General features: G+C 43.4%; 1 protein-coding gene across 2 annotated transcripts in view; it reads right to left on the bottom strand.

The window, feature by feature from the left end:
- cubn (cubilin (intrinsic factor-cobalamin receptor)) overlaps nucleotides 1-27,497 on the bottom strand; it is a 52,703-nt gene extending 25,206 nt beyond the window's left edge. The window contains exons 1-30 of one of the 2 annotated variants that reach the window (XM_024374679.2): nucleotides 26,919-27,497; nucleotides 26,323-26,449; nucleotides 25,638-25,772; nucleotides 25,376-25,477; nucleotides 25,174-25,277; nucleotides 24,953-25,079; nucleotides 24,044-24,212; nucleotides 23,213-23,344; nucleotides 22,783-22,878; nucleotides 22,217-22,347; nucleotides 21,611-21,797; nucleotides 21,307-21,425; nucleotides 20,782-21,016; nucleotides 20,426-20,607; nucleotides 20,047-20,209; nucleotides 19,605-19,795; nucleotides 19,026-19,182; nucleotides 17,899-18,074; nucleotides 14,933-15,098; nucleotides 14,470-14,695; nucleotides 14,084-14,214; nucleotides 13,375-13,564; nucleotides 12,930-13,090; nucleotides 12,577-12,758; nucleotides 12,235-12,391; nucleotides 11,069-11,256; nucleotides 5,937-6,096; nucleotides 2,398-2,579; nucleotides 764-932; nucleotides 475-656 (exon numbers count right to left, since the gene is read on the bottom strand). In XM_024374679.2, the coding sequence (XP_024230447.1) occupies nucleotides 475-656; nucleotides 764-932; nucleotides 2,398-2,579; nucleotides 5,937-6,096; nucleotides 11,069-11,256; nucleotides 12,235-12,391; nucleotides 12,577-12,758; nucleotides 12,930-13,090; nucleotides 13,375-13,564; nucleotides 14,084-14,214; nucleotides 14,470-14,695; nucleotides 14,933-15,098; nucleotides 17,899-18,074; nucleotides 19,026-19,182; nucleotides 19,605-19,795; nucleotides 20,047-20,209; nucleotides 20,426-20,607; nucleotides 20,782-21,016; nucleotides 21,307-21,425; nucleotides 21,611-21,797; nucleotides 22,217-22,347; nucleotides 22,783-22,878; nucleotides 23,213-23,344; nucleotides 24,044-24,212; nucleotides 24,953-25,079; nucleotides 25,174-25,277; nucleotides 25,376-25,477; nucleotides 25,638-25,772; nucleotides 26,323-26,449; nucleotides 26,919-27,043 (4,752 nt within the window). In that variant the 5' untranslated portion in view covers nucleotides 27,044-27,497. The remainder of the gene's footprint in view (nucleotides 1-474; nucleotides 657-763; nucleotides 933-2,397; nucleotides 2,580-5,936; nucleotides 6,097-11,068; nucleotides 11,257-12,234; nucleotides 12,392-12,576; nucleotides 12,759-12,929; nucleotides 13,091-13,374; nucleotides 13,565-14,083; nucleotides 14,215-14,469; nucleotides 14,696-14,932; nucleotides 15,099-17,898; nucleotides 18,075-19,025; nucleotides 19,183-19,604; nucleotides 19,796-20,046; nucleotides 20,210-20,425; nucleotides 20,608-20,781; nucleotides 21,017-21,306; nucleotides 21,426-21,610; nucleotides 21,798-22,216; nucleotides 22,348-22,782; nucleotides 22,879-23,212; nucleotides 23,345-24,043; nucleotides 24,213-24,952; nucleotides 25,080-25,173; nucleotides 25,278-25,375; nucleotides 25,478-25,637; nucleotides 25,773-26,322; nucleotides 26,450-26,918) is intronic. The other variant, XM_024374680.2, reaches the window with a different exon arrangement.
- Between the last annotated feature and the right edge of the window lie 83 nt (nucleotides 27,498-27,580).

The following is a 27,580-nucleotide window of genomic DNA, read 5'->3' as shown; positions in this document are numbered from 1 at the left end:
TCACTGACAACTAGGGCACTTGACCAGAGGGACATCAGGGTGTTAGCATTCACATCATTTCAGTAGTACTATCTGCCCTTCACTGTGTTAACAATGGGCCCTGGAAGATGACAAGAAGACGGCCAAACCACAGAGAGACAAAGAGCTCTGGCCTGTTCGCGTTTTGTCTCTCTGTGATGGGGGGGGGGGATGGGAGGATGGTAACAAAGGCCACTTAGAACGGCAGAGGCAGTGGGAGGGACAGATTGGAAACTGCCCTCAGAACAGCGGTTGATATTTCAATAGAATGTCTCAGTGTTCAGATGCCACGTTTCTTTCAGAGGACCTTGACATCTGTTAGTGTGGACTTGCCAACGCCGTGACATTGAGAGAGATACTGGCATAAAGACACTAGAACCACATTCCTCATTTCCTCCTCATCCCAGGAGTAATAATACCATACACACGTTATCATTCAGAAAGTAAGTCACTCACAGCTACATGGTCCCACTGGCACGTGGAGTGGAGCTCTATGTCCAGGTCAGTGAAGTTGAAGAGGACCCGGTGGCCTACGTCCACTGAGATGGTCCAGGAACAGTCCACCGAGTTGGGATAGTTGGCGGGGTAGTTGGGGGAGTGGATCTCTCCACTGGGGGCCTTGATCGGACCTCCACATCCTAGGGAGGAAGAAAGGAGGGGGGGGGGACAAGTGGGATTTGGTGAAAACCTGTGTGTTTGTGTGTATGTGCAGTACAGTATGCGTCTACGGCCCACTATCACCCACCTCCCTGGACCTCGACCCAGCTGGCATTGAATCCTCGGCCACTGACGTAGGGGTCAGACTTGAAACGGACTGTGACCATGTTCCCTGTGCTGGAGACCTGGAGGGGGCTGGAGGTGGTGGTGCAGAGCTGGGCCAGCCTGGGGGCTGAAAGGTCAGGGCCTCCGTATACCTGTGGAAAGACAGGGGTTAGAGGTTCAGGTGTTAAGGGGTATGGAAGATACAGTTAAATGGTGGTGGTGGACAGAGAGCTGACAGGTCTGGACCGAGTGAAATTCTTGTGTTCCAAGCTCCAACAGTGCAGTAATATCTAACAATACACACTAGTCTAAAAGTAAAATAATGTAATGAAGAATTATTGTAGTATGAGCAATGTGTGAGCAATGTGCTAATGTTATGGGATGTATAGATATTATGGACAGTATGTCAATATAATATGTAGTATATCTGAAGAATACTTGGATAGAACAGTACATATACAGCATAAGTTGAACTGGAATACAGTATATATATATGAAACAGGTAAAACAGTATGTAAACATTAAAGTGACTAGTGTTCCATTCAATATGTGTAGATGAAGGGGAGGAGACAGATTAAAGAGGGATTTTAAAGACTTGAGACAATTGAGACATGGATTGTGTATGTGTGCCATTCAGAGGGTTAATGGGCAAGACAAAAGATTTAAGTGCCTTTGAAAGGGGTATGGTGGTAGGTGCCATGCTCCCCGGTTTGAGTGTGTCAAGAACTGCAACGCTGCTGGGTTTTATACGCTCAACAGTTTCCTGTGTGTTTCAAGAATGGTCCACCACCCATAAGACATCCAGCCAATTTGACACAACTGTGGAAAGCATTGGAGTCAACATGGGCCAGCATCCCTGTGGAACGCTTTCGACACCTTGTAGATTCCATGCCCCGACGAATTAAGGCTTTTCTGTAGGCAAAAAGGCGATGCAACACAATATTAGGAAGTTGTTCCTAATGTTTTGTACACTCAGTGTACATACAACCTGATGTAGCAACAACGGGCCATTGAAGGGAACAAAGACCTTACAGAATACATATTCGGACTGTCACTGCATATTTAGAGCTGAGGTTATCACTTAACTATGTTCATATCCTTATCTATGCTCATTTGTCTGGTTTAAAAATAGGACATATGGGAATCAAATTAGCTAATTGTCAGACCATCCTTCACATGTGTTGCTGGACTACAGATGGTTTCCTCAATAACAAACATCTTTGGTCAGTTACAGGACAGGAAGAAGCAGCTGATAACCACATGATGATAAAGTGACATTTGTGGGACGTTAGGGTGTGGCACCAGCCTTTGGGATTGTGGGTAGTTTGGCAGTGGTCGGGGCTAGTCCAGCATTGGAGGCAGTTGGACCAGAAAAAGGCCAGCTAGCTAGCTCCCTAAGCTGTGATTTCCAGGTCATTTCTGCCCCACTGGCTCCATTCACTGTTCTGTCTGGTGGAAGTCAGCATTCCACTGGCGTGAGCTACTCTGCGCTGGGCCCTCTGGGTACAGCTAGCACAGGAGGGAGCACAACACAACTCTGGCATACATCACACAGAATCAAATATATACTCCCTAAGAGCCACACCACCACACACATTGATACACCACACACATTACCTCCAGTACGTCATAGTTGCAGTCAGGGTGGTACTCCACATCAAACTCATAAATGGTAATGGTGATGCTGCTTCCTGTGGCAGTCTGAATGTACCAGAAACACTCTCTGTTGTCGGGGTATCTGTTGGGGTATCCTGGGCTGTTGAAGGAACCCGTGGGACCAGACAGATCCCCACCACAACCTGTAGGGGGCCACACTGAGTCAGTGAGGCTGATGGAGACAAGGGGTGGGTCCCACTAATCTCTCCTTTAACCTGAAGTGTATACTTGCTCACCACTTCCCACACATCTAAAAGCATTGGATTGTTGAAGCTATGGATTAGTTGGAGTTTCCACCATATTTGCTATACCAGTCCTTTCAAATCATTGAAGGGAAGTGAACAAGTGCAAGATGGGAGGAAAGAGGTAATTGGGACACAGTGATAGGAAAGATGAAAGAGATGCTGGTTAGTGTTGGTCACAGAGACTAATCATGACAACAATCCACCTGTCATTAAAGGTGTGTAATTTCATACAGTATTTATACAGTTGATTACCAACTAAACAGATCCTGTCCATACTGTATGAGGTGTTACCATACTACACCAATGTAATTACACAGAGCAATTTACCTCTAGTAGGGGGCAACAAACTAGATCATCGACATGTTCCTGCAAAAGTCATGCGGTTGTCACAATATTAAACATGAACAAGATTATCCATGATGATAACACGTTGACATGAGTTGGCAACGCAACATTAACCAAACAGATGCACATTCCCCAAAACCTGGACTGCCAGAGCATGTCCTATTTTTCCATAAAGACACATGGACCTCACTAAACACTTCACACGGATATGTGTTTACAGGGCTTGGAAGATCCTAGTGGGCTCAACATAGGAGGGCTAACGACGTTGAGAGTCCAGGTAAAGAATGAGGGGTGTTGCAGCTCTGTTGGTGTTATTGTGTGGTGGTCGGACTGGGGTAGAGATCGAGGGCATATTCACAGGGAATGAGATCACTTCTGAGATACATGTGGAGGGAGAGAGGGCAGAAAGTCAGGAAGCTAATAGTCAAATCCTAGAAGACTCAGGGAGAAGCTGCCAGCCTGACATTTATTTTACTGATAAAGATAGAAGGAATGGAGGCCAGGCTGAAAGCGACTGAGGAGGAGCTAAGCAGCTAGGAGTCTACAGTGGCTGTCCTACAGACTGAGATCAAAGGTATCAATTAATAGACTATTTAACCCGTTAGACCTGTTATTTTTCTCTTTTAAAAATAAATAATGGATTCAAAATGGTCTGATTCATAAACGGAGCTCACCTTAACTCTCTGCTGTTTTGTCCATTATGGTTAAAGTCTGTAATGTCTCAAACGATGGCCCTTAAAAACACTTCTACTTACAATACAACGGCTCAAGCATTGGAGTTGAGTGCCAGCGTGAGGCAGGTGGAGCCTAGTTGAGTCTGAAAGCTCGCTAAAGCTTACATCCCAACTGAGCACCACACTGGTTGAGCTCAGGGACTTGAAGGCCAGACTGACAGGGGCGGAGTCTACAGTGGCTACCCTACAGACAGTGAATGAAGGTAATACGAAATTCATAGATTTACACTACGCCCTTTCAATAATCAGTCTTGAAAGCTTGCTATTCATATTTCTCCAGGTCTTACATCCCAACTGGGCATCACAGTGGCTGAGCTCAGGGACATGGAGAGCCAGGTGGGGGAGCTGAAGCAGAATGCAGGTAACATTGTTACCTGCATTCTACAATCTCATTTACCGAGTCTGTGGTCATGACAGTTATTTTATTTAAAGATTGTGAGTATCATTTCCATTCCAAATCGTACAGTATTATCCCCCGAGCATACGGCATTCACAAGCTGTCAAATTCTGATTTACGATTGTTATTAATGATCTGTATATTATCAATGTGTTCATTAATTTCATCAAACATTTTTAATGTTGAAAGGGTTAGGCTAACTTCCTTTCCCAATGTTTGGATGAAATATGCTAATACTGTAACTGTTCACTATAGTTTGTTACAGCATTTAACATGAGTGATTATATCACTCAAGTTCAAACACTCTGCAGGTACCCTGGCCAAAGCAAAGGCGGCATTCTTAGCTGGACGAGGTGTCGGGTACGCCGGACACCACCCTGATCTACAGCAAGATCTACAGCAAGACGCTTATAGCCCAAATACAGGTCATATTTACATCGTGAATAATGAAGACAACTGCATTATGGTCTATTGCACAACTTGTCTACATTAATCTCTATCACTTCACATAATATCATAACTACAATGCAGGCCAATATTTTACGTCGCTGATGAAAAATGGTCAATTACTTGTAACTTCTAAGAGAAACAGCACTGGTGACTGGGCTAGTGTATCTAATGGGATCACTGTGCAGTTGGAGGAAGGGAATGAGATCTATGTTCGTCTATGGGAATCTAGATAGGTCTATGACGATCAAAATCATTTCAGCAACATCAATGGCATCCTGCTATTACCTCAGTAAATCTCAGTTTTGTGGAATATAAATAAAAGCAGGCGACCGAATGGCTAGTGAACAATTTGTAAAAATGATACTGTGTGTACACTGCATGTGTTGCAAATGGGAATGCAAATGTCCGTAATTGTGCAATGAAGAGCACAAATAATGAATCTGTAAACGACTTCGAGCTGATTACAAGTTCTTCAATATTAACCAAATTGGAGTGTAATACTTGATGAAAAATCAACAGGAATGCTGGCCTCTAAACTTTGTGGCATCTCTTATCTTCCATGAGCCTCTTACAGCTTTCCAGGTAGTCTTGATCTAACTTTTCCTTTGGACTAGCTCCCCAGACTAGCTCCCCAGACTAGCTCCACAGACTAGCTCCACAGACTAGCTCCACAGACTAGCTCCACAGACTAGCTCCACAGACTAGCTCTGTGTTGTAAATCATTGAATATCCCTGAAACATGGGATTACTTTAAATTAGGAGTGTATTTTATGACAAATGCATATTCTACCACAAGCAGTCACATTTGACAATTTCTCTTGCCAATTCCCTCCATTCAGTCTTATACTAAATAATTCAACACAGAACACTTTGGCTGTACTTTAGGCCTATTTCCAATGAATCGTCCAGTAACATTGGGTGTTTGGGCCAGGCCCTTCCCTATGTGGGAGTGTGGGCAGGGGGAGTTCCCAGAGTTGTTTGGGAAAGAAGTGAAGAGTAGGAACAGATGACATCATAATGGAACACAGCAGTAAGAGGAGGGGGGGCGTGGTATTTGTGGTCCCTCTCCAATCTAGCTAGTAAAACGTGATATTCATACTAACAGTCAGACCTGGTTTTAAATACTATTTGAAATATTTGCTCTAGCTTACCTGGAGTGCCAGATGGGCGGGTTTTGCTGGTCAAAAGTACTGCACTATGAAGGGAATAGGGTGCCATTTTGGACACAGACAGTTTGCTGTGCAAGGTTGTTATGGTTCTATTACTTATAGTCGTATTGTGATGGTGTTGTGGTACAAGAGTTAGTTGTGGTTGTGTTTGTGGTCTCACCGTTCTGGTACCAGAGCATCTGGAAGCCCGTCATGGCAATTGAGGAGTCAGTGCTGAACACCATATGAAGGGAGGAGCTAGTGGTGGTGTTAGCCGGAGGGGGCGTGCTCCCACAGTACGAGCCAATCAGAGGGGCTTGATCATTGGGACCATTGTACAGCTGGGGAAAATATCAAAACAGGTTAGGAACCGTTAGCTATTCTGAGAAAATGGAATAAATATTAGAATAAAGCTACAAATACAAGTATACACATATTTGGCTAGCTTCACGGGACTTCAGAGCTACAGGAAATGTATTTAAATTCAAACATATGTACTAATAACCTGAAATATGGCTTCCTATTGTAAACATACTGTATTAGAATAGTGGTGAGGTGGTGACAATGCAACAATAAGCTCCATTGTCTTGGCATGGTGTATTCTTATGTAACAGACCAGAACAGAGAGAGGGGAGGAGAGAGGAGATGAGATGAATGAATCCTGACATATTCTGAGGCCTGAAAGGGAGGTGGAAACTGGGGGGGGGGGTCTAATCTAAGAAGGGCAGTGCATTCAGAAAGTATTCACACTCCTTGAATGTCTCCACATTTTGTTGTGTTACAGCCTGAATTTAAAATGGATTAAAGAGTGATTTTGAATCTAAGAAGGGCAGTGCCTTCAGAAAGTATTCACACTCCTTGAATGTCTCCACATTTTGTTGTGTTACAGCCTGAATTTAAAATGGATTAAATAGTGATTTTGTGTCACTCGCTTAGAAACAATGCCCCTAATGTCAGTGGAATTATTAATAAAAAATGAAAAGCAAAATATTCAACAACTTTGTTATTACAAGCCTAAATAAGTTCAGCAGTAAAAAAAGTTCTTAACAAGTCACATAATAAATTGCATGGACTCACTCTGTGTGCAATATTTGTCACGTGCCAAATACAGTGCAATTTTTAAGTAAAAAAATAGGTATTAGGTGAACAATAGATAAGTAAGGAAATAAACAACAACAGTAAAAAGACCGTGAATAATAACAGTAGCGAGGCGATATAGTAGTATGTACATGTAGATATGGTTAAAGTGACAATGCATATATGATAAACAGAGAGTAGCAGTAGCGTAAAAGAGGGGTTGGCGGGTGTCGGGACACAATGCAGATAGTCCGGGTAGCCAATGTGTGGGGGCACCGGCAGTCGGGCTAATTGAGGTAGTAATGATGTACTGGGCCATACGCACCACCCTCTCAAGTGCCTTGAGGTCGGAGGCCGAGCAGTTGCCGTACCAGGCAGTGATACAACCAGTCAGGATGCTCTCAATGTTGCAGCTGTAGAACCTTTTGAGGATCTGAGGACCCATGCCAAATCTTTTAGTTTCCTGAAGGGGAATAGGCTTTGTCGTGCCCTTTGTTGGTGATGTGGACACCAAGGAACTTGAAGCTCTCAACCTGCTCCACTACAGCCCTGTCGATGAGAATTGGGTCGTGCTCGGTCCTCCTTTTCCTGTAGTCCACAATCATCTCCTTAGTCTTGGTTACGTTGAGGGATAGGTTGTTATTCTGGCACCACCCGGCCAGGTCTCTGACCTCCTCCCTATAGGCTGTCTCGTCGTTGTCGGTGATCAGGCCTACCACTGTTGTGTCATCTGCAAACTTAATGATGGTGTTGGAGTCGTACCTGGCCACGCAGTCGTGTAATAGTGTATAATAGTGTATAATAGAGTATAATAATACGTGTTTAACATTCTTTTTAAATGACTACCTCATCTCTATAACTCGAACACACAGTTATTTGTAAGGTCTCTCAGTCGAACAATACATTTCAAACACAGATTCAACCACAAAGACCAGGGAGGTTTTCCTACACCTCACAAAGGGCACCTATTGGTAGATGGGTAAAAGCAGACACTGAATATCCCTTTGAGCATGGTGAATTATTCATTACACTTTAGATGGTGTTTCAATACACCCAGTCACTACAAAGATACAGGCGTCCTTCCTAACTCAGTTGCCAGAGAGGAAGGAAACCACTCTGGGATTTCACCATGAGGCCAATGGTAACTTTAAAACAGTTACAGAGTTTAATGGTTGTGGTAGGAGAAAACTGAGGATGGATCAACAAACTTGTAGTTATTCCCCAATACTAATGACAGAGAGAAAATAAGGAAACCAGTACAGAATAAAATATTCCAAAACATGCAAAGTGTTTACAATAAAAACACTACAGAAAAACATGTGGCAAAGAAATGCACTTTATGTCCTGAATACAAAGCATTATGTTTGGGGCAAATCCAACACAATACATCACTGAGTACCACTCTTCATATTTTCAAGCATGGTGGTGGCTGCATCATGTTATGGGTATGCTTGTCATCGGCAAGGACGAAGAAGTTTTTCAGGATTAAAATAAACGGAATAGAATTAAGAAGAGGCACAATTCTAGAGGAAAACCTGGGTCAGCCTGCCTTCCAACAGATACTGGGAGACAAATTCACCTTTCAGCAGGACAATAACCTAAAACACAAGGCCAAACATACACTGGAGTTTCTTACCAAGACGACATTGAATGTTCCTGAGTGGCCTAGTTACAGTTTGACTTAAATCTATGGCAAGAATTGAAAATGTTTGTCTAGCAATGATCAACAACCAACTTGACAAAGCTTGAAGAACTGAGACAGATGTCTCAAGTTGAGGGAGCGTGCAACTGGCACACTGACTGCAGAAATGTTCACCAAAGCTGTTGCCAGAGATTTGAATGTTAATTTCTCATCCATAAGCCGCCTCCAATGTCATTTTAGAGAATCTGGCAGTACGTCTGACAGGCCTCACAACTGCAGACCACATGTATGGTGACGTGTGGGTGAGCGATTTGTTGATGACAACGTTGTGAAAAAGATTGGATCAATGTGTGCGACAGCATGTTCCAGTTCCCGCCAATATCCATCAACTTCGCAGAGCCATTGAAGAGGAGTGGGACAACATTCCACAGGTCACAATCAACAGCCTGATTAACTCTATGCGAAGGAGATGTGTCCTATGACTCCTATGCACCTAAAAACTCACCAAATTCACTGAGAATACATTATATATGATGAAGAAACAATACTCCATGCCACAGCGCCATACTACTTGTCAGACATCCTCTTTCTTGTGCTTTTTGAGGTGAAACGAGCCAATAGCTATCACAGACTCCGGACTTGTGGTTTGAATTGAAGCAGGCAGTCCATAAGCGCAGACAAAGGATATCAAGGATCTGGAAAGATTCATTATGGAGGAATGGTCTAAGATCCCTCCCAATGTGTTCTCCAAGCTCATATTTTTTTAAATAAAAAGGCTAATTGTCATTATCCTCGCAAGGGTAAGGTGCTAGAGTATTGAAAACGGGTGTTAAAAATGTACCCATCTTTTTTAGACAGTTTAATTTTTATTACTTGTTAAATCAAATCTATTTCACTGACCAACTGTATTTGTATAAAATATTATAATTGTCCAAATGTTAATAGCATACAATATAGCTCAGTATGTGTATTATTTATTTGATATAGTATTTTTTGCTCATCTTTATCAATGGTGCCAATAATTATCGATCCCACTTTATGTCTACATGCCAGTGAATGGATTTAGAGGCCTAAGATTGAAGAGGTGAAATTAAAGCTGGATAGATGAATCATTCCCTGTTAAGACCTCTGTGTTATTGATGTTAACTTACTCTACCTCATCTGCACTAACCAGGCCATACATTCTATGGGGGTTAGAGGTTGGATGTTAGACCAGGTAATGACGAGGATGAAGAATATGACCTTTCATGTAATACAAAGCTTGACATCTCAGATTCATTACATCCAAAAGTAAACAAACAGAAAGATTACCATAAGCCTGTGGATATACTGTGAGGACTAAAGAACAACGCAGACCAATATAACTACAGAGTTGAATTACGATTGTGTAATGTGTTATTGGTGATTTGCAACAAGGTTATCGTTCCCTCAGTTACAATCAACATTATTTGAGAGTACAATGTCATGACAAAATTCATGAGACATTTCTGTTCTGTACACTGAAAATTATTAAATGTTTGGCATTCATTTCGACCAGGGTCCATAGGGGTGTCATTTGTGCCATACAGTGTTCTATGAGTAAAATACTTAGACTGGCACCATAAAGTTGCAGGTCTGTGGAATAGAGTAGAGGCAACAAAAACAGTGGTGAGATCAGCCTAGCCAAATAGAAGGGCAGCAGGAGGAGGTGAATTACCAGTCTCCAGGAAATCTAGACCCGCACAGAATGAGTCTATTTAACTACAAGAGCCCATGATGTCATCCATGTGTGCTGGGGTTGTCATGGTGACCAGGGGGCGAGTTGAAAACAGCACTATTTTGTTTCCACAAAGACATTTATTTCCAGTGAGTGAGTTAGATGAAGAGCCATAGAACTCACTTGTATTATGTAAGCCATGAAAGGTCCGCCTTGTAGCATGTTCTAAGAAATTGGGTCTTCCTTGAAAATCATGTCAAAAGGAACCCCTGAAGAAAACCTGTGAGAACTTGTGCAGATCACAGGAAACTGTCTATCAACTACTTCCCATGCAGGTTTGAGTCACGTTCTATTTCAGCTCAGTCCAGGACACTAGTAACTATTGTACAGAGGAGAGAGAGCTGAAATCCAACTTCTTACTAAGAAATATATTTAAAAAATTGCATCAAAACTCACACCTATCAGGTAATGTCAAAAGTGTTGATGCATGTAGTGAGAACCAGTCACTGTGTACACTATCTCCAGAGTATAAGCAGAGTCAGCGGTCCATCTGTCTCCTGCTCCCTGTCCATGTGGTGAGTCAGTAGAGCACAGCAGAGGAAACTGATACTTCCTCCCAGAATTGAATAGGCCAACCCATCACCAATGACTACTAACACGCAACACTAATCACATGAAGGGGGTTCTGACCTCCTGACCTGACGATGCCTTTCCTGGAGTGATGTCATCCGGGAGAACAGAAAGCTCAGGCCAGGTCAACAGGGACAGTTTCTCAGTTTCAACCTCTATCATTAGATCCATTCAGTTTCCAAATGTTATGATGGTACTCTGATTAGAGTTCATTAAACCGCACTAGCATCACATTATCTTGCACTGTTTCCCAAAGGGCGCCACCCACCTTGACGTAGTCGAAACTACAGACGCTGGTCCCCTCCAGGTCAAAGGTCATGAAGGTGTAGTTGATGGTGTTGCCCATGGAGGCCTGGATGGTCCAGCTACACAGGGAGTTGTGGGGGTAGGTGTTGGGGTAGTTCAGAGACTCAATCTCCCCACGCGCCTGGTTGGCGATCAGCACACCTTGACAGTCTACGGAAGACAGAGAGTGAGCTCATAGTAACGTGTTGAGTGAATTTAGCAGTATTCCATTTACTAGATTTCATGGTGATAAGGATATATTTGCTTGTTACCAAAATATATTCCAATATTAAAAGGAAATAAATGTACATTGTGTTTTAGGACAGAAATGTCAAGCTTAAGCATGAGAGACAACAAAAAGGCAAACGTTGTACTTTTCAACTGAGAGTCAAACTGAAAGTGTGTTATTTTTCCAGGAATAACTAAATAAATCTTCAGAGCAGAGCTGACCTCTCTGTATAAACCTAAGTGACAATTAGTGTTCCAGGGCCAGAATGAGAACATGAGTCCAGGGCCAAATTGGAAAGCGCTGTGACAGAAACAAAACAAGATAGACTTCACTAAGAGTGACCTCTTGTTCTTTCAGCATGACTTCCAGAAAGCCCATTTGACAACACTGACAATAAGAACAAAAGCCAGTCCCCACTCTGACATTCTTTTGTAGTGCGAGTACCTCTGGCAACTCGGTCTCCTCACCTCTCGAACCTCAAGAGTGCGTTCCCTAACCCCATTTCCATGGAAACCAAACAAAAGGCACCCTGGGATACCACTTGTAAGCCTCTTAGGTATGGTACGGCATGAACTGTAGTAAGGTTTACTGTATCTCAAGATTCAAATGTAACTATGTCAAAGTAAACATGTACAAATTGGATAACAAGAAAGTAAAATGGAACCTACAAAATCAACATGAGCGTACCAGCTCAAGCAGCAAACAGAGATGGCTGAATGTCTTTGGAAAGCCAGATGGCTTATAATCACCCAACAACTCCATTAGGACACGTTGACACATCAATTACTTGGAGTGGCTACTGGGGAGGTATATTTGCGTAAAGCTAGACGTGTGTGTGTGTGTGTGTGTGTGTGTGTGTGTGTGTGTGTGTGTGTGTGTGTGTGTGTGTGTGTGTGTGTGAGAGAGAGATAGATGCTCACTGGTTGTATACATGGCCACGAAGCCTCCAGCTGCGACGACACTGTCTGTGCGTAGTTTCACATAAAGCTCACTCCTACTTGAGTTGATTGGGGCGGGCAACTGAGACCCACACAGGTTGGCCAGCTGTGGAGCATTAGTGCTGTTCCCATCGTACACCTACGGACAGACGGGCGGACAGATGGGCAGGCAGACAGATATTATGTTAGATATTGAAAGGGGCAAGGGATATGCTTTTCTTTCAGCAACGTCATAAACACATATTGTCTCTCCTGTTCAATTTCAGTTTGTACTGACTGACTGTTATGTGGGTGTGATAACCTTGAACAGTGCTCTGTACTCACGGCCAGGTAGTCATATGTACAGCTGGTGCTGGACTCCAGATCGAAGTCACCAAAGCTGAGAGTGATCAGGCTCCCAGCGCCGGCCTTGATCAGCCAGTAGCACTCAGCGTTAGTGTGGTAGGGTAGGGGGTAGTTAGGAGAGGAGAACCCTCCCGAACTGGTGGTCAGAGTACCTCCACAGCCTAGGTTGGGAAAGGGCATGAACAAAAGGAGAGGAATAGGAGGAGAGAGGTACAAACAGAGGGGTGGAGTTAAGATTCGGAGTAGTTTAAGTGTAGTACATTTTAGGGTATGTATCACAATACCTGTTGAAGATGATGCTAATGAAATAGACATTTCTCCCACACACCCACCTGTCTGCGTGCCGTCCCAGTGTGCCCTGAAGCCAGGGAGGGTGACAGAGGAGTCAGAACGGAACATGAGCCACAGGCGGTTGCTATGGGACACCATCATTGGAGGCCTCTGGTTGGAGCAGAACTTGCCAATCAGAGGAGAGGTTTCATAACCGCCATCTCTGTGGGACAGAGAGAACCGTGGGAGATACAAATAGTGGCTTTTAAGTTGCTGGCTATATTAACAGCTTTCGTCTCGTCACGCTTGCTGACATAGTTCTCATTTGATTCTAATCACATTATTGTACATTGGTTTCACAGTCGCTCACTTTGGCATGGGTTCTCTTGCCTGGCTAGCTGCTAACTACACCAAAATGACTGCTCAAGTGAAATTGAATCATACAACTGACAAACATCCTCCTGTAACAGCTGAATAAGATCAGGCCCGTTATGACTGGGTGCTCACCTGATCTCTACATAGTCGAAAGCACAGTTGGGTGGTGAGCCCTCCATATTAAAGTCAGTGAAGTTGAGCATGATCTGCATGTTGACCCCAACGATGATCTTATAGATACACTGGCGGTTGTTGGGGTAGTTACTGGGAAAGTTAGGAGAGCTGAGTTCTCCTGTAGGGGAGGTGAAAGTCTCACTACAGTCTGGGGAAGACATGAGAGGAATAGGATTTAGTGAATATGAGGGGAAAGATGGGGTTACCATAAGGTTAGTCTTGCAGTACCAGACCTCAACACCATAACACCAACACCATAAAGGGGTAATGTTGTGTGCAGTAAATTACAGTACCATTCAAGGAAGAGGCAAAGCATTGGTCAAACTCAGATATAATCTTCTACTTTACTACTGCCATCTTTTCTGTATGTTTTCTTGTTTTGTTTTCTTTATTTTGTTATAAAGGTTTGAACCCCCTCTAACCCTGGTATCGCATCTATTTTATGTGACAAGATATTTTCTAGTTTTCTGTTCATTTGAATTCTTGATGTTGTTGAGGGTAACAGTACTCGTAGGGGCGGTGATTTCTTCTTCCTAACCCTCATATATCACAGATTTTATGTGACTTATTCTGTGAATGAATGTGTTGGTGGGGGGGGGGGGTGTAAATGGAAATAGCGGTTGCCAAGGGTAACCGTAATGTTTCTTGTTGCCGAGGGTAACCGTACCGGTGGTGGCATCGATGGAGACATAGTTGGCAGAGAAGCCTTCGGTTGCTAGGCTGATGTCGGAGACAAAGAGGACAGTCATCAGGTTGTCTGTGCTGGTCAGAGAGGGAGGGACGGACCGACCGCAGTACCTGGAAAGAGATAGGCCGCATGCGGAGGGGGAAAAAAGGGTTATTCTTTCCCAAACAATCAACAGAAGTTAACTGAAGTTTGAGTTGATGTCGAGTTGGGAGTAAATTATCACGAGAGTGAATCACTTCTAGAGTGCATATTGACTTTGAATCATGCCAAGGTTCACACACATTAACATGATTTATGGTAATCACCATATTGCCACGGGTTCTTAACACCTTGACATGGGTTTGTTTGCGTGTACTGTACTCTACCTGCCAAGCTTGGTCCCAGTTGCCACGGTGCCATTGTCATACACCTCTACGTAGTCATAGTTACAGCTGATGTGGTACTCCATGTTGAAGGAGGTGAAGGACAGGCGGACGAGGTTGCCTGGGGCAACAGAGATGTACCAGGTGCAGTTGGCTCCATGGGGGTAGTTGTTGGGATGGCCAGGGCTGGTGAGGGAGCCCGATGGGGCATTAAGAGTAGCGCCACAACCTGGCACCGTGGTATCAAACAGGGAAACAGGCTCAAAATTACTATTCTTTTTACACCTCACTCATAGTCAACACAATTAATATATTTTTTTTAAAAATATTATAGAGACAAAGGATTTGTCCTAGGACACATAGGCTCACAGATACCACTCACTGACAACACATACACACTACTAGATACTTGAGCTTTAAGTTAAGGCAGAATAAACTACATATCTCATGAGTGCCAGGGGCTTACCCTCCATAGCAGAGTCATAGGCTGCGGTGAAGCCATGGTTGGAGACAGACGAGTCAGTCTTGAAGCGGATGTACATGGACCTCTGGGTGGACTGGAGCATGGCTGGCATGGTGTTGCCACAGTATGTACCAATCAGAGGAGAGCTCACTGTGGAGCCGTCCCTTACCTGGGGGTGGGGGGGGGTAAAGAAAGAGAGAGATAAGGAGAGAAAGAGAGAAAGAAAGAGCGAGAGAGAGAAAGAAAGCGAGAGAGAGAAAAAAGAGAGAGCGAGAGCGAGCGACAAAAAAAAAAAGAAAAAAGAAAGAAAGAAAGAAAGAAAGAAAAGAAAGAAAGAAAGAAAGAAAAAAAGAAAGAAAGAAAGAAAGAAAGAAGAGAGAAAGGAGTGAAAGAAGAAAGAAAAAAGAAAGAAAGAGCGAGAAAAAGAAAGAAAGAAAGAAAGAAAGAAAAAAGAGAAAGAAAGAAAGAAAGAAAGAAAGAAGAGAGAAAGAAAGAAAGAAAGAAAGAAAGAAAGAAAGAAAGAGAAAGGAGTGAAAGAGAGAGAGAAAAAGAGAGAGAGCGAGAGCGAGCGAGAAAAAGAAAGAAAGAAAAAAGAAAAAAAAGAAAGAAAGAAAGAAAAGAGAGAAAGAAAGAAAGAAGAAAGAAAGAAAGAAAGAAAGAAAGAAAGAAAAAAGAAAGAAAGAAAGAAAGAAAGAAAGAAAGAAAGAAAGAAAGAAAGAAAGAAAGAAAGAAAGAAAGAAGAGAGAAAGGAGTGAAAGATAGAGAGAGAAAGAAAGAGCGCGAGAGAGAGAAAGAAAGAAAGAAAGAACATTTTGCATGAGGGTCTGCTATACAAATTGATGGAAAGTGGTGTTGGGGATTAAACATTATAAAATAAATGTACACAAACAACAAGTGTGCAGTTAAAACTGGCAAAACAACACACACATTTCTTTCCACAGGGCCTTAGGGTGAGACAGGGATGCAGCTTAAGCCCCACTCTCTTCAGCATATATACTGACTAGTACAAGGGTACTAGAACAGTCTGCAGCACCCTGCCACACCCTACTAGAATTTGAAGTAAAATGTCTGCTGTTTGCTGATTATCAGGTGCTTCTGCCCCCAACCAAGGAGGGTCTACAGCAGCACCTAGATCTTCTGCACAGATTCTGTCAGACCTGGGCCCTGACAGTAAATCTCAGTAAGACAAAAATAATGGTGTTCCAAAAAAGGTCCAGTTGCCAGGACCACAAATTCCATCTAGACACCATTGCTCTAGAGCACACAAAGAAACTATACATATCTCATCCTAAACATTGGTGCCACAAGTAACATCCACAAAGCTGTGAAGGATCTAAGAGACAAGGCAAGAAGGGCCTTCTATGCCATCAAAAGGAACATAACATTTGACATACCAATTAGGATCTGGCAAAAAAATACTTGAATCAGTTATGGAACCCATTTCCCTTTATGGTTGTGAGGTCTGGGGTCCTCTCACAAATCAACAATTCACAAAATGGGACAAACACCAAATTGAGACTGCACGCAGAATTCTGAAAAAATATCCTCTGTGTACAACGTAAAACACCAAATAACGCATGCAGAGGAGAATTAGGCCAATACCCACTAATTATCAAAATACAGAAAAGAGCCGTTAAATTCTACAACCACCTAAAAAGAAGCGATTCTCAACCCTTCCATAACAAAGCCATCACCTACAGAGAGATGAACCTGAAGAAGAGCCCCCTAAGCAAGCTGGTCCTGGGGCTCTGTTCACAAACACAAACTAACCCCACAGAGCCCCAGATAATTACTTGACACGTTGGAAAGAATTTACAAAAAAAGACCTGAGCAAACTAGAATGCTATTTGGCAATACAGTGGCAGAATACCTGCCCACCGTGACTGACCCAAAATTATGGAAATATTTACTATGTACATACTCAGTAAGCATAACCTTGCTATTGAGAAAGGCGACTGAAGGCAGACCTGGCTGTCAAAAGAAGACAGGCTATGTGCAAACGGCCCACAAAATGAGGTGGAAACTGAGCTGCACTTCCTAACCCCCGGCCAACTGTATGACCACATTAGAGACACATATTTCCCTTAGATTACACAGACCCACGATTTGTGACCTGTTGCCACAAGAAAAGGGCAACCAGTGAAGAACAAACACCATTGATAATACGACAGGGGTTGGGTTAAATACGGAAGACACATTTCAGTTGAATGCATTCAGTTGTACAACTGACTAGGTATCCCCCTTTCCCTCATTTATGTTTATTTATTTTCCCTTTTGTACCTTAACTATTTGCACAACGTATATAGCCATCATTTTTTTTAAATATCTCTATTCCTTTGGAACTTTTGTGAGTAATGTTTATTGCTAATTTTTTATGGTATATTTCACTTTTGTTAATTATCTATTTCATTTGCTTTGTCAATGTAAACAATCTCAGCAAAAAAAGAAACGTCCTCTCACTGTCAACTGCATTCATTTTCAGCAAACTTAACGTAAATATTTGTATGAACATAAGATTGAACAACAGACATAAACTGAACAAGTTCCACAGACATGTGACTAACAGAAATTGAATAATGTGTCCCTGAACAAAGGCAGGGTCAAAATCAAAAGTAACAGTCAGTATCTGGTGTGGCCACCAGCTAAACTTAGTACTGCAGTGCGTCTCCTCCTCATGGACTGCACCAGATTTGCCAGTTCTTGATGTGAGATGTTACCGCACTCTTCCACCAAGGCACCTGCAAGTTCCTGGACATTTCTGGGGGGAATTTCTACATGATTCCATATGTGTTATTTCATAGTTTTAATGTCCTCACTATTATTCTACAATGTAGAACATAGTAAAAATAAAGAAAAACCCTGGAATGAGTAGGTGTCCAAACTTTTGACTGGTACTGTATATTCATTGACAATGTTTGACAATCAGAGGCAGAATTCAAGAATGAAAGGCTGGAGTGAATTTTAAATACCTCAACAAAGTCATATACACAGGAGCCACTCTCGACGTCGAAGGTGAGGAAGTTGAGGGTGACAACGTAGCCCTGTGGTTGGTTGATGACCCACTCACACTCCTTGTTGTGGGGGTAGGCATCAGGGTGGTAGGGGGACCGGATCTGACCTGTCCCAGAGAAGGTGCCACCACAGCCTGGGAAAGAGAGAACTCCATTTAGACAATTCTAGATGGCTATGCACAAACTAATTGGAAAAGGAGGTCAAGTTTATTCATTCTAATGGACTGCAAACCAGTGGCCAGATAATGAAAATGAACTGTAAGGACCTGTAAGAGAGCCTGCTAAATGACAAAACTGTAAATGGTCTTTTGGCTCAGATCACCATACATTACTGTTACACTTCACATACTGTATATGCAAATCCGGAGCGAAGAGAACCAGCATTGAGAACTTTGACACTAAGTAGTCCAGTCTGACAGGCCATTTCCAGGTGCAGAAGATGGTGGGCCATTAAAGTGCACACACACACACACACACACACACACACACACACACACACACACACACACTATTCGCGGTGCGCGTCAAGAGTGTGTTTAATCACCAGAGATCGCCATTGCCGCAGGAAGACTTAGGGTTCAATAAGAGAGGTAGAGAACATTGAACAGAACACGACTATGTCAATAACTCAATTGTGCTGATATAACCTCAGTCTCTCTCTCTCGAGCAGCTGTTAAATAACACACAGGCCAGGCATACAGACATATGAGATGGCCACACACACACACACAAAGCTGCATGGTGGGGGAGGGGGCAGAAGAAGCTGAATACACAACCCTTTTTATCCGTCACATAAAAGCCTCACACTTTCAATAAGCTCTGCGAGGCAGCTGTGCTGAAATGTGATTACTACAGAGGTAGAGATCGGGGAGACGTGTCACAGGACTAGAGATTTTAACTGCTTAGAGACCTAGTGAGAAGCACTATATTAATGCAGTACATTATCAGTAACTCTATATGTCACCGGGTCATGCTTTTTTGGCATATCTGAAGAGCTTGTGGTTTGTTGGGGTTTTCCAGTGACAAGACAGTGAAGAGATAGTGTTTTGCCACTAGTGTGGTTAGACAGCGCTTGTGTTTCTCACCGACTTCGTATGTGGCCCTGAACCCGGCCCGGGTGATTGATCCGTCAGACTTGAAGCGGATCCAGAGAGCATTGGAGGAGGACAGGATGGGGGCAGGGATGGTGTAGCCACAGTACTTCCCAATCAGAGGGTCTGTCTCTGTGGAACCGTCACGGACCTGGGAAACACAACCAGGAGAGTCAAACACAAACAATATTACGAGGACACATCATAGCTAATCCCCCTCCCAGAGACAAAGCACCTTGACACCACCAACAATCTCAATCACAAACACACACACACAGTTTTGTATTGCTATCCTTGTGGGGACCAAATAATTTATTCCCATCAAAAATCATTTTTTCCTTAACCCCAAACCCTTAACCCTAACCTTACCCCCCCGAAATCCTAACCCTAAAACTACACCTAACTGTAATGCCTAACCCTAACCTTAATTCTAATCCTAAACCTAACCTAGCATGTTTCATTGTGGGGACTGGGAAATAGTCCCCAAATGTCAGAATTTCTTTGTTTACTATCCTTGTGAGGACTTCTGGTACCCACAAGGATAGATAAACAAAAACCCACACACTACTGTACCTCCACATAGTCAAACACACAACCGCTGTGGGACTCCAAGTCCATGTGCGTGAAGTTGAGCGAGACAATCTCATTGGCCGGCAGGCGGATGACGTAGACACACTGGCGGTTGTGGGCGTAGTTATTGGGCCAGTTGGGGGAGATGATGATGCCTTCGCTCTCTGTAAAGGTTCCTCCACAACCAGGGTCAGCTAGAACAGAGAGAGACGGACACATGACCTTCAGTTGGAGAGGGAGATCCTTTAGAATAGCTTAGTCCCAGACCACTTTGGGATGTTTATGGAATTTATGGAATGACCATAGGAATGAGCAAAACAGCACAAAGATCTGGGACCAAGAAAAGCTGCATATGACATTGCAAAACATAGAGAATTCTTGTAATAATCCTATCCTTGTCAAAGGTCAGTTGTTAACAGTAGTTGATATGACAGAGATCTCTTACATGGAGAGGTGGTGTATGTGATGTGGAAGCCACGGTCAGAGTTAGAGAAGTCCGAGTGGAACCGGATCCATGCTGCAGGTCCCGTGGTCTGGAGAGGGGCGGGAGACACATTGTGGCAGTACTTCCCTAGAACCGTATCTTCTGGGAGTAGACCATCCCGAATCTAGAACACAGAACACAGAACCAAGGGCAGACAACCGTTACAGTAACAGACCTAGAACTTTCACAGCTGCGGATGAAAATGAAAAATCTTAATATTCACATAATGTGTGGGGATATAAATATATATATATATATATATATATTATATATATATATATATACACATATATATATATTCCATAGCTGAAGGGACATGTTGCCATGGTGCCTGCCTCACCTCCAGGTAGTCATAGTTACAGTCAGGGTGGTTTTCCAGGCTGAGGGTTCCGAAGGCAAAGGTGATGAGCAGGCCGGGGGCCACGTCAACCGTCCAATAGCAGTCGCGGTTGGGTGGATAGTTGCCAGGGTAACCAGGTGAGTTGATGTTACCGTAGGGTTCGGTCAACTCCCCGCCACATACTGGAGGTGGAACAAACAGGTACATATTGCCGTGAGGAGAGGACTGCACATGGGTAACGCCTGACTAAGCTATTTCAGGTAGATTGCAAATAATACATTTTGTCTAGGTCTCTTGCTAACACAGACATGCACAGGCACACACAAGCACAGACACACACAAGCACAGACACACACCTGGTGTCTGTGAGGTCCAGGCCACAGTGAATCCGCCTGCGTTGACGGAATGGTCAGAGCGGAACCAAAAGTACAATGCATTGTGGGAGCTGAAGAGCTCTGCGGGGGAGCTGGTACCGCAGTACTTCCCTAACTGATAGGCCGAGGCGCTCTCGCCATCGTGGATCTGAAGGAAGTCAAAGTTGCAGTTGGCACTGTTCTCCAGCTCAAAGTGAGGGAAGGTGATCCGTAGAATCTGGGAAGAAATTAACACCACAGTATTAACACAGCATTAAAGAACTATTCCACTTCTCTTGTACTCACTCATCTTCTATAGCTACTTGGCGTGCACAATGAATAGAACAAATGTCACATATTGTTAGGCATTCAAATCAACAAATGCTTATTCCATGGGATACTGCATTACTACTGATGTAACAGCATATGCCAAACTCTTTGTTAGACTGTGAGTCCAGTCTTGTCATGTGTAGTCTGGTCCAGGACCTGCCGCGTGTAAGTGACCGTGCGGCATTAGATTACACCGACCTTGTTGACGTCTGTTCTGATGACCCAGGCACAGCTGACCTGGTGGTCATACTGGTCACTACCAGGGGTGTTGGGGTAGCTGAATGTACCAGCCGGGCCAGTCAGGTAGCCTCCACACACTGACAACACACACACACACACACACACACACACACACACACACACACACAGGTAAGTGAAGCACACAGTACACATACTGTACAAACACAGCAAAACGCCCTGAAATAAGTCAATTTCTCTTTATCATTCCATAAATACACAGATATACATGCAAAGCAGTGACGGCACGAACACATGCACACACCTTGCTGTGCGGTCTGGCAGGTTGGCCCTGTCCACTGGTCAGTGCAGGTACAGGTGAATCCATTGAGTCCATCGTTGCAGGTACCTCCGTTCTGACATGGGTTGCTGGCACACTCATTGACATTCTGGTCACAGTTCACCCCTCCCCAGCCAGGACTACAGGTACAGAGATACCCGTTGGAAGTAGGCTGGGGGAATACAGCAAAAATGTTACCAAAACCCAATTATAAACATGTTTTTTTCAAGCCCTGAATGCTGATTGACTGACAGCTGTAGTATATCAGACTGTATACCACGTATATGACAAAACATGTATTTTTACTGGTCTAACTACGTTGGTACCCAGTTTATAATAGCAATAAGGCACCTTGGGTGTTTGTGGTATATGGCCAATTTACCACGGCTAAGGGCTGTATCCAGGCACTCCGCATTGTGTCGTGCAGAAGAACAGCCCTTGGCCGTGGTATATTGGCCACATACTACACCCCCTCATGCCTTACTGCTTAAATAATATACTGTATAGATGAAAACTGGACTAATCATAGGTTAAGGAGTAAAATCCTGGTTCTGAGAAACTGTGAAGCTGCTAGAGTCCCATGTAACCTACGCTCACCACACACTGTCCGTTGACACATGGATTGTTGGTCTGGCAGATATTGCTGCTCTGGGTGCATCCTGTTGGGCCGTAGCCATTTCCTGTGTAGTCTGGGGGACAGGTGCACACTGGGAGGGTGGAGCCTGGAAGCACAGAGACATAGTCAGGATACCTGATTAACTCACTCACCATAACATTAAAAGACGTGCAAAGGTGCATTTACTGGAGTGGGTATAAAGATGAGGGATAAGGGATACAGCACGAACAAGGACAATTTGTTAGAGAAATAAACCAAATCTCCCTAACTACCATGCAACAAAAGTATACTACATTTCCTCCCATAGGTGAATAGGTAATTGAGCTCTGGTGTCTCTGCTCTCTCAGCACTCACAGCCTCTACTCATGAGATAGCATCATAATCTATTCTCCTGGCTGTAACAGTCTTCATAGTGGATGTCAGCCATCAGGAGGTGAGAGAGAGCAGAGCTGTCAACGCCTGCTATAATGGCCCTGTCTTGTCCTCACAGCCAGTGGTCATTAGGTGCCGTCAAGGTAGGTGTGTGTGTGTGCATGTTTACCTGGAGTGGAAGAGCAGGTAGCAAGGGGGTAGCAGCCTCCATTGTTATTGGCACAGATGTTAGCCTGAGTGCAGGTTCTCCCATCTCCTTCATAGCCTGAATACAGATCAATCAATTAACCAATCAATCCACCAATGAACCAGTGGGTCTATACATTAGTCAAAAAGCAAGATTTTGAATTATAAAAAAGGCCATAAAATACTGTTGAGCACAATGACTAATTATGAGAGACAGACAGGGACAGACGGAGGAGAGGTCGACAAAGTGAGATTGAAAACGAGAGAGACAGAAACTGAGCCAGAGGGGTAGAGAGTATACACACAGAGATCTCTGAATGGGGCTAGCGCTGAACACACTACATAGTCAGGCATCTGCTTTTCATCAGAGCTATATTACTGAAAACTACCAGGAGTCAGCTAGCATCCAGTACCTGGAGGACAGGTACCACAGTGGAAGGAGCCCATGGTATTGAGACACTGGACCATGGGAGTAGTGGAGCATCCTCCGTTATTAGTGGAACACTCATTCACATCCAGACAGCTGTAGCCGTTGCCCTGCCATCCTGGGGGAATGCACAACAAACAGTGCTAAGGATATTTACTGTAATACAGGAAATCATTGTTTAGTACATAGTTAGGCAGTGGCATATTATTCAAGGTTACATTCACATTTAGTTTACAGATGCATTGTTTATTGTAATGATATACAAGCAAGCATAACATTTATTCTTTACTGATGCACACACACACACATACACAATAAGCATCATAAAGATACACACATCTTCACACATAGAACAGCCTGTGTTCCTCTGTAGAGTTCAGTTAATCACGATGGGGCTGTTCCCAGAGTAAAGAAATAGGACCCAGATCCCTTAATGTCAGAGTATCACCTGAGAGGGGCAGTCCCACTAGGAGCTAAGGACAGCCGTTTCCAAATGATATTCAATAACGCTCACGAATCGCAAATCTTGTGCTTTCTTGTACTTTCCCAAGTTCAAACCCTAGAAATACAGTAAAGTACAGATTTGCTGGAGCAATGTCTTTGTCTTAAGAAGTACTCTTGTATAACTGAATTTGAGAGCACTTCGACTCAAGATCAAAACATGCTATTTTGGAAGATGGAAGAAGCATCCATCTGGCAACCACATGGAGGTAACCAACCATGACAGCCATTTTGGGTCAGCAAACATCAGTTTCCTCAGACCTAATGCACAATACCATTGATGATAAGGAAACTGTGAGCACTGAGCGGCTCTCACCAGCAGGACAGGAGCCGCAGTAGAAGGATCCCTGGGTGTTGTAACAGGTCACAGGGGGGTTGGTGGAGCAAGGCTTCTGGGCAAGGCTACACTCATCCACGTCTGAGATACAGGCCGGGTTGCCGGCTGGGGCCATCCAACCATCATCACAAACACACTTAAACTTGGGCTGGAAGGAAATAACACAACATGGCATGGCCTGGATTAATGTCAACTCCCATGAATAGAATATGTACAGAATGTGTACCGAGCACATTTAGATGCACTAGTAGTGAATCAATAATGTGAAATGACCTGCGTCATAGAAATACAGTCATTCTAGAGTCATTCTATTTCCATGACGATCATGGCCTACTGAGCCGAGACTCAATAAGATTAGCAAAGGGCCTTTAAAATTAAAATAAAAGAGGACGAAGGCATCTTTGCCTATAAATAATTTATTTGATTCGATATTCAAGGGGTAAATGGTCATAGCTACTCCCATGTAAGACCACCGGCACTGTACTACTGGTAATGGATCGGTCCCTACTACTCAAAACCAGGCCTCAGATCTATCATCACTATGAAAAATAAGTGTTTCATTGCTCTAGTCTACTCTAATAAAATGATATAAACATTAAGGCTATGGTAGCTAGCAGCGCTAAATCTAATCCAGTAATTGCTTTCTTCACAGGGCATTTATCACATTAAACTAATTGTTTGACGCCAAGGGACCAGGGTGAAGACGTTGGCTGAAATAAATGACCTTGTCTAGACAGTCTTCATTAATTAAATGAAAGTATCTTTGGCTAGTTAAACAGGGCAGGCGACAGCTAAGTAAAAGAAAATCGGACAATTCGGTTTTTATACAGATGCGATCCATGAAATCAAATAGGAGACCAACAGTGTTGAATGATGATTGACAGTTACCACGTTCGGTGTGATTCTGTCTGCGTCGATGCATGTCCCATGGACACACAGGTCCTGGGCAGCACCCTGACAGTCGTCATAGCGGGTTGTACACAGGGTACCAGACCACTCTGGTGAACAGGTGCAACTGGAAGAGAAATACAAGAAGACAGATTCAGTGTGTGTGTGTGTGTGTGTCTCTGTGTGTGTGTGTTTCTCAGTGTGTGTGTGTGTGGCCTCACGTAAAGGATCCAGGGGTGTTGATACAAGTGGCTCCATTCTGACATCCCTGAGAGGTCCCGACAAAGATCTGGCACTCATTCACATCCACAGCACAGATGGGACCCTGCAGACACACAAAACCAGATTTAAACAGGAATAACACATACATGCAGCTTCGTGCACACTCTCTCTCACTCCGTGTCAACTCCAGTGTCCACTTACCCCCCAGTTGCTGGGGCACATGCAGTGAAAAGAGTCCAGCAGGTCTAGGCAGGTGGCTCCATTCTGACAGGGATTACTGGTACATGTCTTTCTCTGGACCATCTTGGAGAGGCAGGAAGAGAGAGGAGAGGACAGAGGCAGAGGGTAAAGGGTGAGAGGAAGAGGATAAGGGGTTTGGGAAATTAGGGAAATTATTATTTGTTATAATAAGAGTAAGATTCATCATACTCAATATGTAACATGTAGGCCCTACTGTACTTACCTGTTCTAGTGCTGTCACTTTAGTTTCAAGTGATGACACCTTTGTGTTGAGCGTATTGAGTTGGTTAGTGACATCAGGGGACGTTCCACCTCCATTTTGTTTTATATTGTCGATGTCAGCTTTGTTGGTTTTGATCTGAAATTATATGAAGTAAGAGGTAAAGAAGACTTGGTATGGAAGTTTTGATGTTACATGTTTCGTCACCATTATTAAATTAATGTTTTTAAAGAGTAATAACCATGCTACAATAAAATTAGATATTAATACTTTTTGATCTTTGGTCAAATGCTGGTTGAATTGCAGAGTCTGCTCTTTCTAAGTTGTTAATGATTCATAGTATCATGTGAAAACACTCGCTTGTAGAGATGTTGAGACAGAACAAAGTCCTGAACAGATGGAATATTTTGAAGAAAGTGCTTTTTGGACATATTTTCCTAAAGATAGTTACGTGAACAAGATAAGTGGATAAGAAAACTTAATAACTTCCCAATGTTTCAATTACCATATCTATGGTGATATCCACCACTTGATCTGATATGATTTCTACAACTTTAGCTGGAAAAAAAACTAACAAAGATGGATGCCTTTCGATAAGATGGTACAAAATATGAAAACATTTGTACAAATTGTCTGTCAATGTGGATATGTTTATCCATTTAAGACTTTCTCTCGCGTGTGTGTGTACCTGACTCATCAGCTGAGTGAGGTCCTCATCTCCCACTTTGACACTGCCTGACCCTGAGGTCTGGAAGCGGATCTCTTTGTTATGGGTGGAAAAGACCAGGTGACCGTTCTCTGATAACATGCGTGGCCTAGGAGGACCAGATATTTATTTCAAATCATTCATTTACATGTGAACAGATTTAATGTATCAACATTTTAATTGTACAGACACACACAACATGTACCACTATACAGAAGATATGATATAGCATGTAGGTTAGGCACTAAATGCTGTTAATCTTTTGGGGGGGATTTCAATGACAAATGAGCTCATTATCCAATAGCAATAGATTAAAAGCACCCTTTGGAGGTGATGCTTGGTTGAGCTTTGAAGAGCAGAGTTGCTTGACTGAAGCGAAAATATTTCCAGATAACTACATTTTTACCCGTTGCAATAATGCGAAGTTTTATGTAACAAATTCAATCACTTTAGATAATTATTACATTACACAACTGCTTTTATCAGACACTGCATTCTTGCAGATTAACAAAATAAACTACAACCACAATTCCAACAACCACTAGCCATCACTAAAATCCTCTCATCACCAAACTCACTGGTCATTACTGATGTCCCTCTTGCTGCGAGGTCCTTGGGCGGTGTGCTCCCCTTGGTCACACTGTAGTCCAACCAGGAAGAGGAGGCCGAAGAGCAACCAGGAGAGCTGCTGTATCCGAGCCATGCTGAGAGAGAGTCTGGTCCCTGGACACCTGCTCTTCAGACACTATACTGCCGTACAGATCTGATATAACACTAATGCCTCTAGAAAGGGACAGGGGTGCACTTTGTCCCTACTGGTCTTCTTCTGGAAGCAGGCATTGGCAGCCACATAGAACCATAAAACACCCAAACCTACTCAACGATGAAAGGGGGGGGGGGGGGCATTTTAAACACAATTATATACCGGTTATGTCCTTTTATTGGGTGACTGACACGAGCCATCACATGATTTAAGAGATGACTAACCAGAGGTTAAGGATCGGCTGGGGTGAACGTTAGTTAGCTAACAGTAACTCATGCAGGGACCTGGCTGTTTGAAGCTTATTCCTTAGTGTATGGTTCAAATGAGTGCACGGTCCAAATGAGATGAAGAGTTTCTCTCATGTATAAAAGATGAAAAGGTTTTTCAACTTCCTTGACAAACGAGGAAGGCTCAAATCATATTCATAATTACTGCCAAAAAGAAGAACCATCACAATACATACAGGTTGAGAAAATC

The sequence above is a fragment of the Oncorhynchus tshawytscha genome, linkage group LG16 (assembly GCF_018296145.1).
Source record: "Oncorhynchus tshawytscha isolate Ot180627B linkage group LG16, Otsh_v2.0, whole genome shotgun sequence".
NCBI classification, from domain to species: domain Eukaryota; kingdom Metazoa; phylum Chordata; class Actinopteri; order Salmoniformes; family Salmonidae; genus Oncorhynchus; species Oncorhynchus tshawytscha.
The sequence above is the reverse complement of the archived record's forward strand: the minus strand, read 5'-3'. Positions and strand labels throughout refer to the sequence as shown.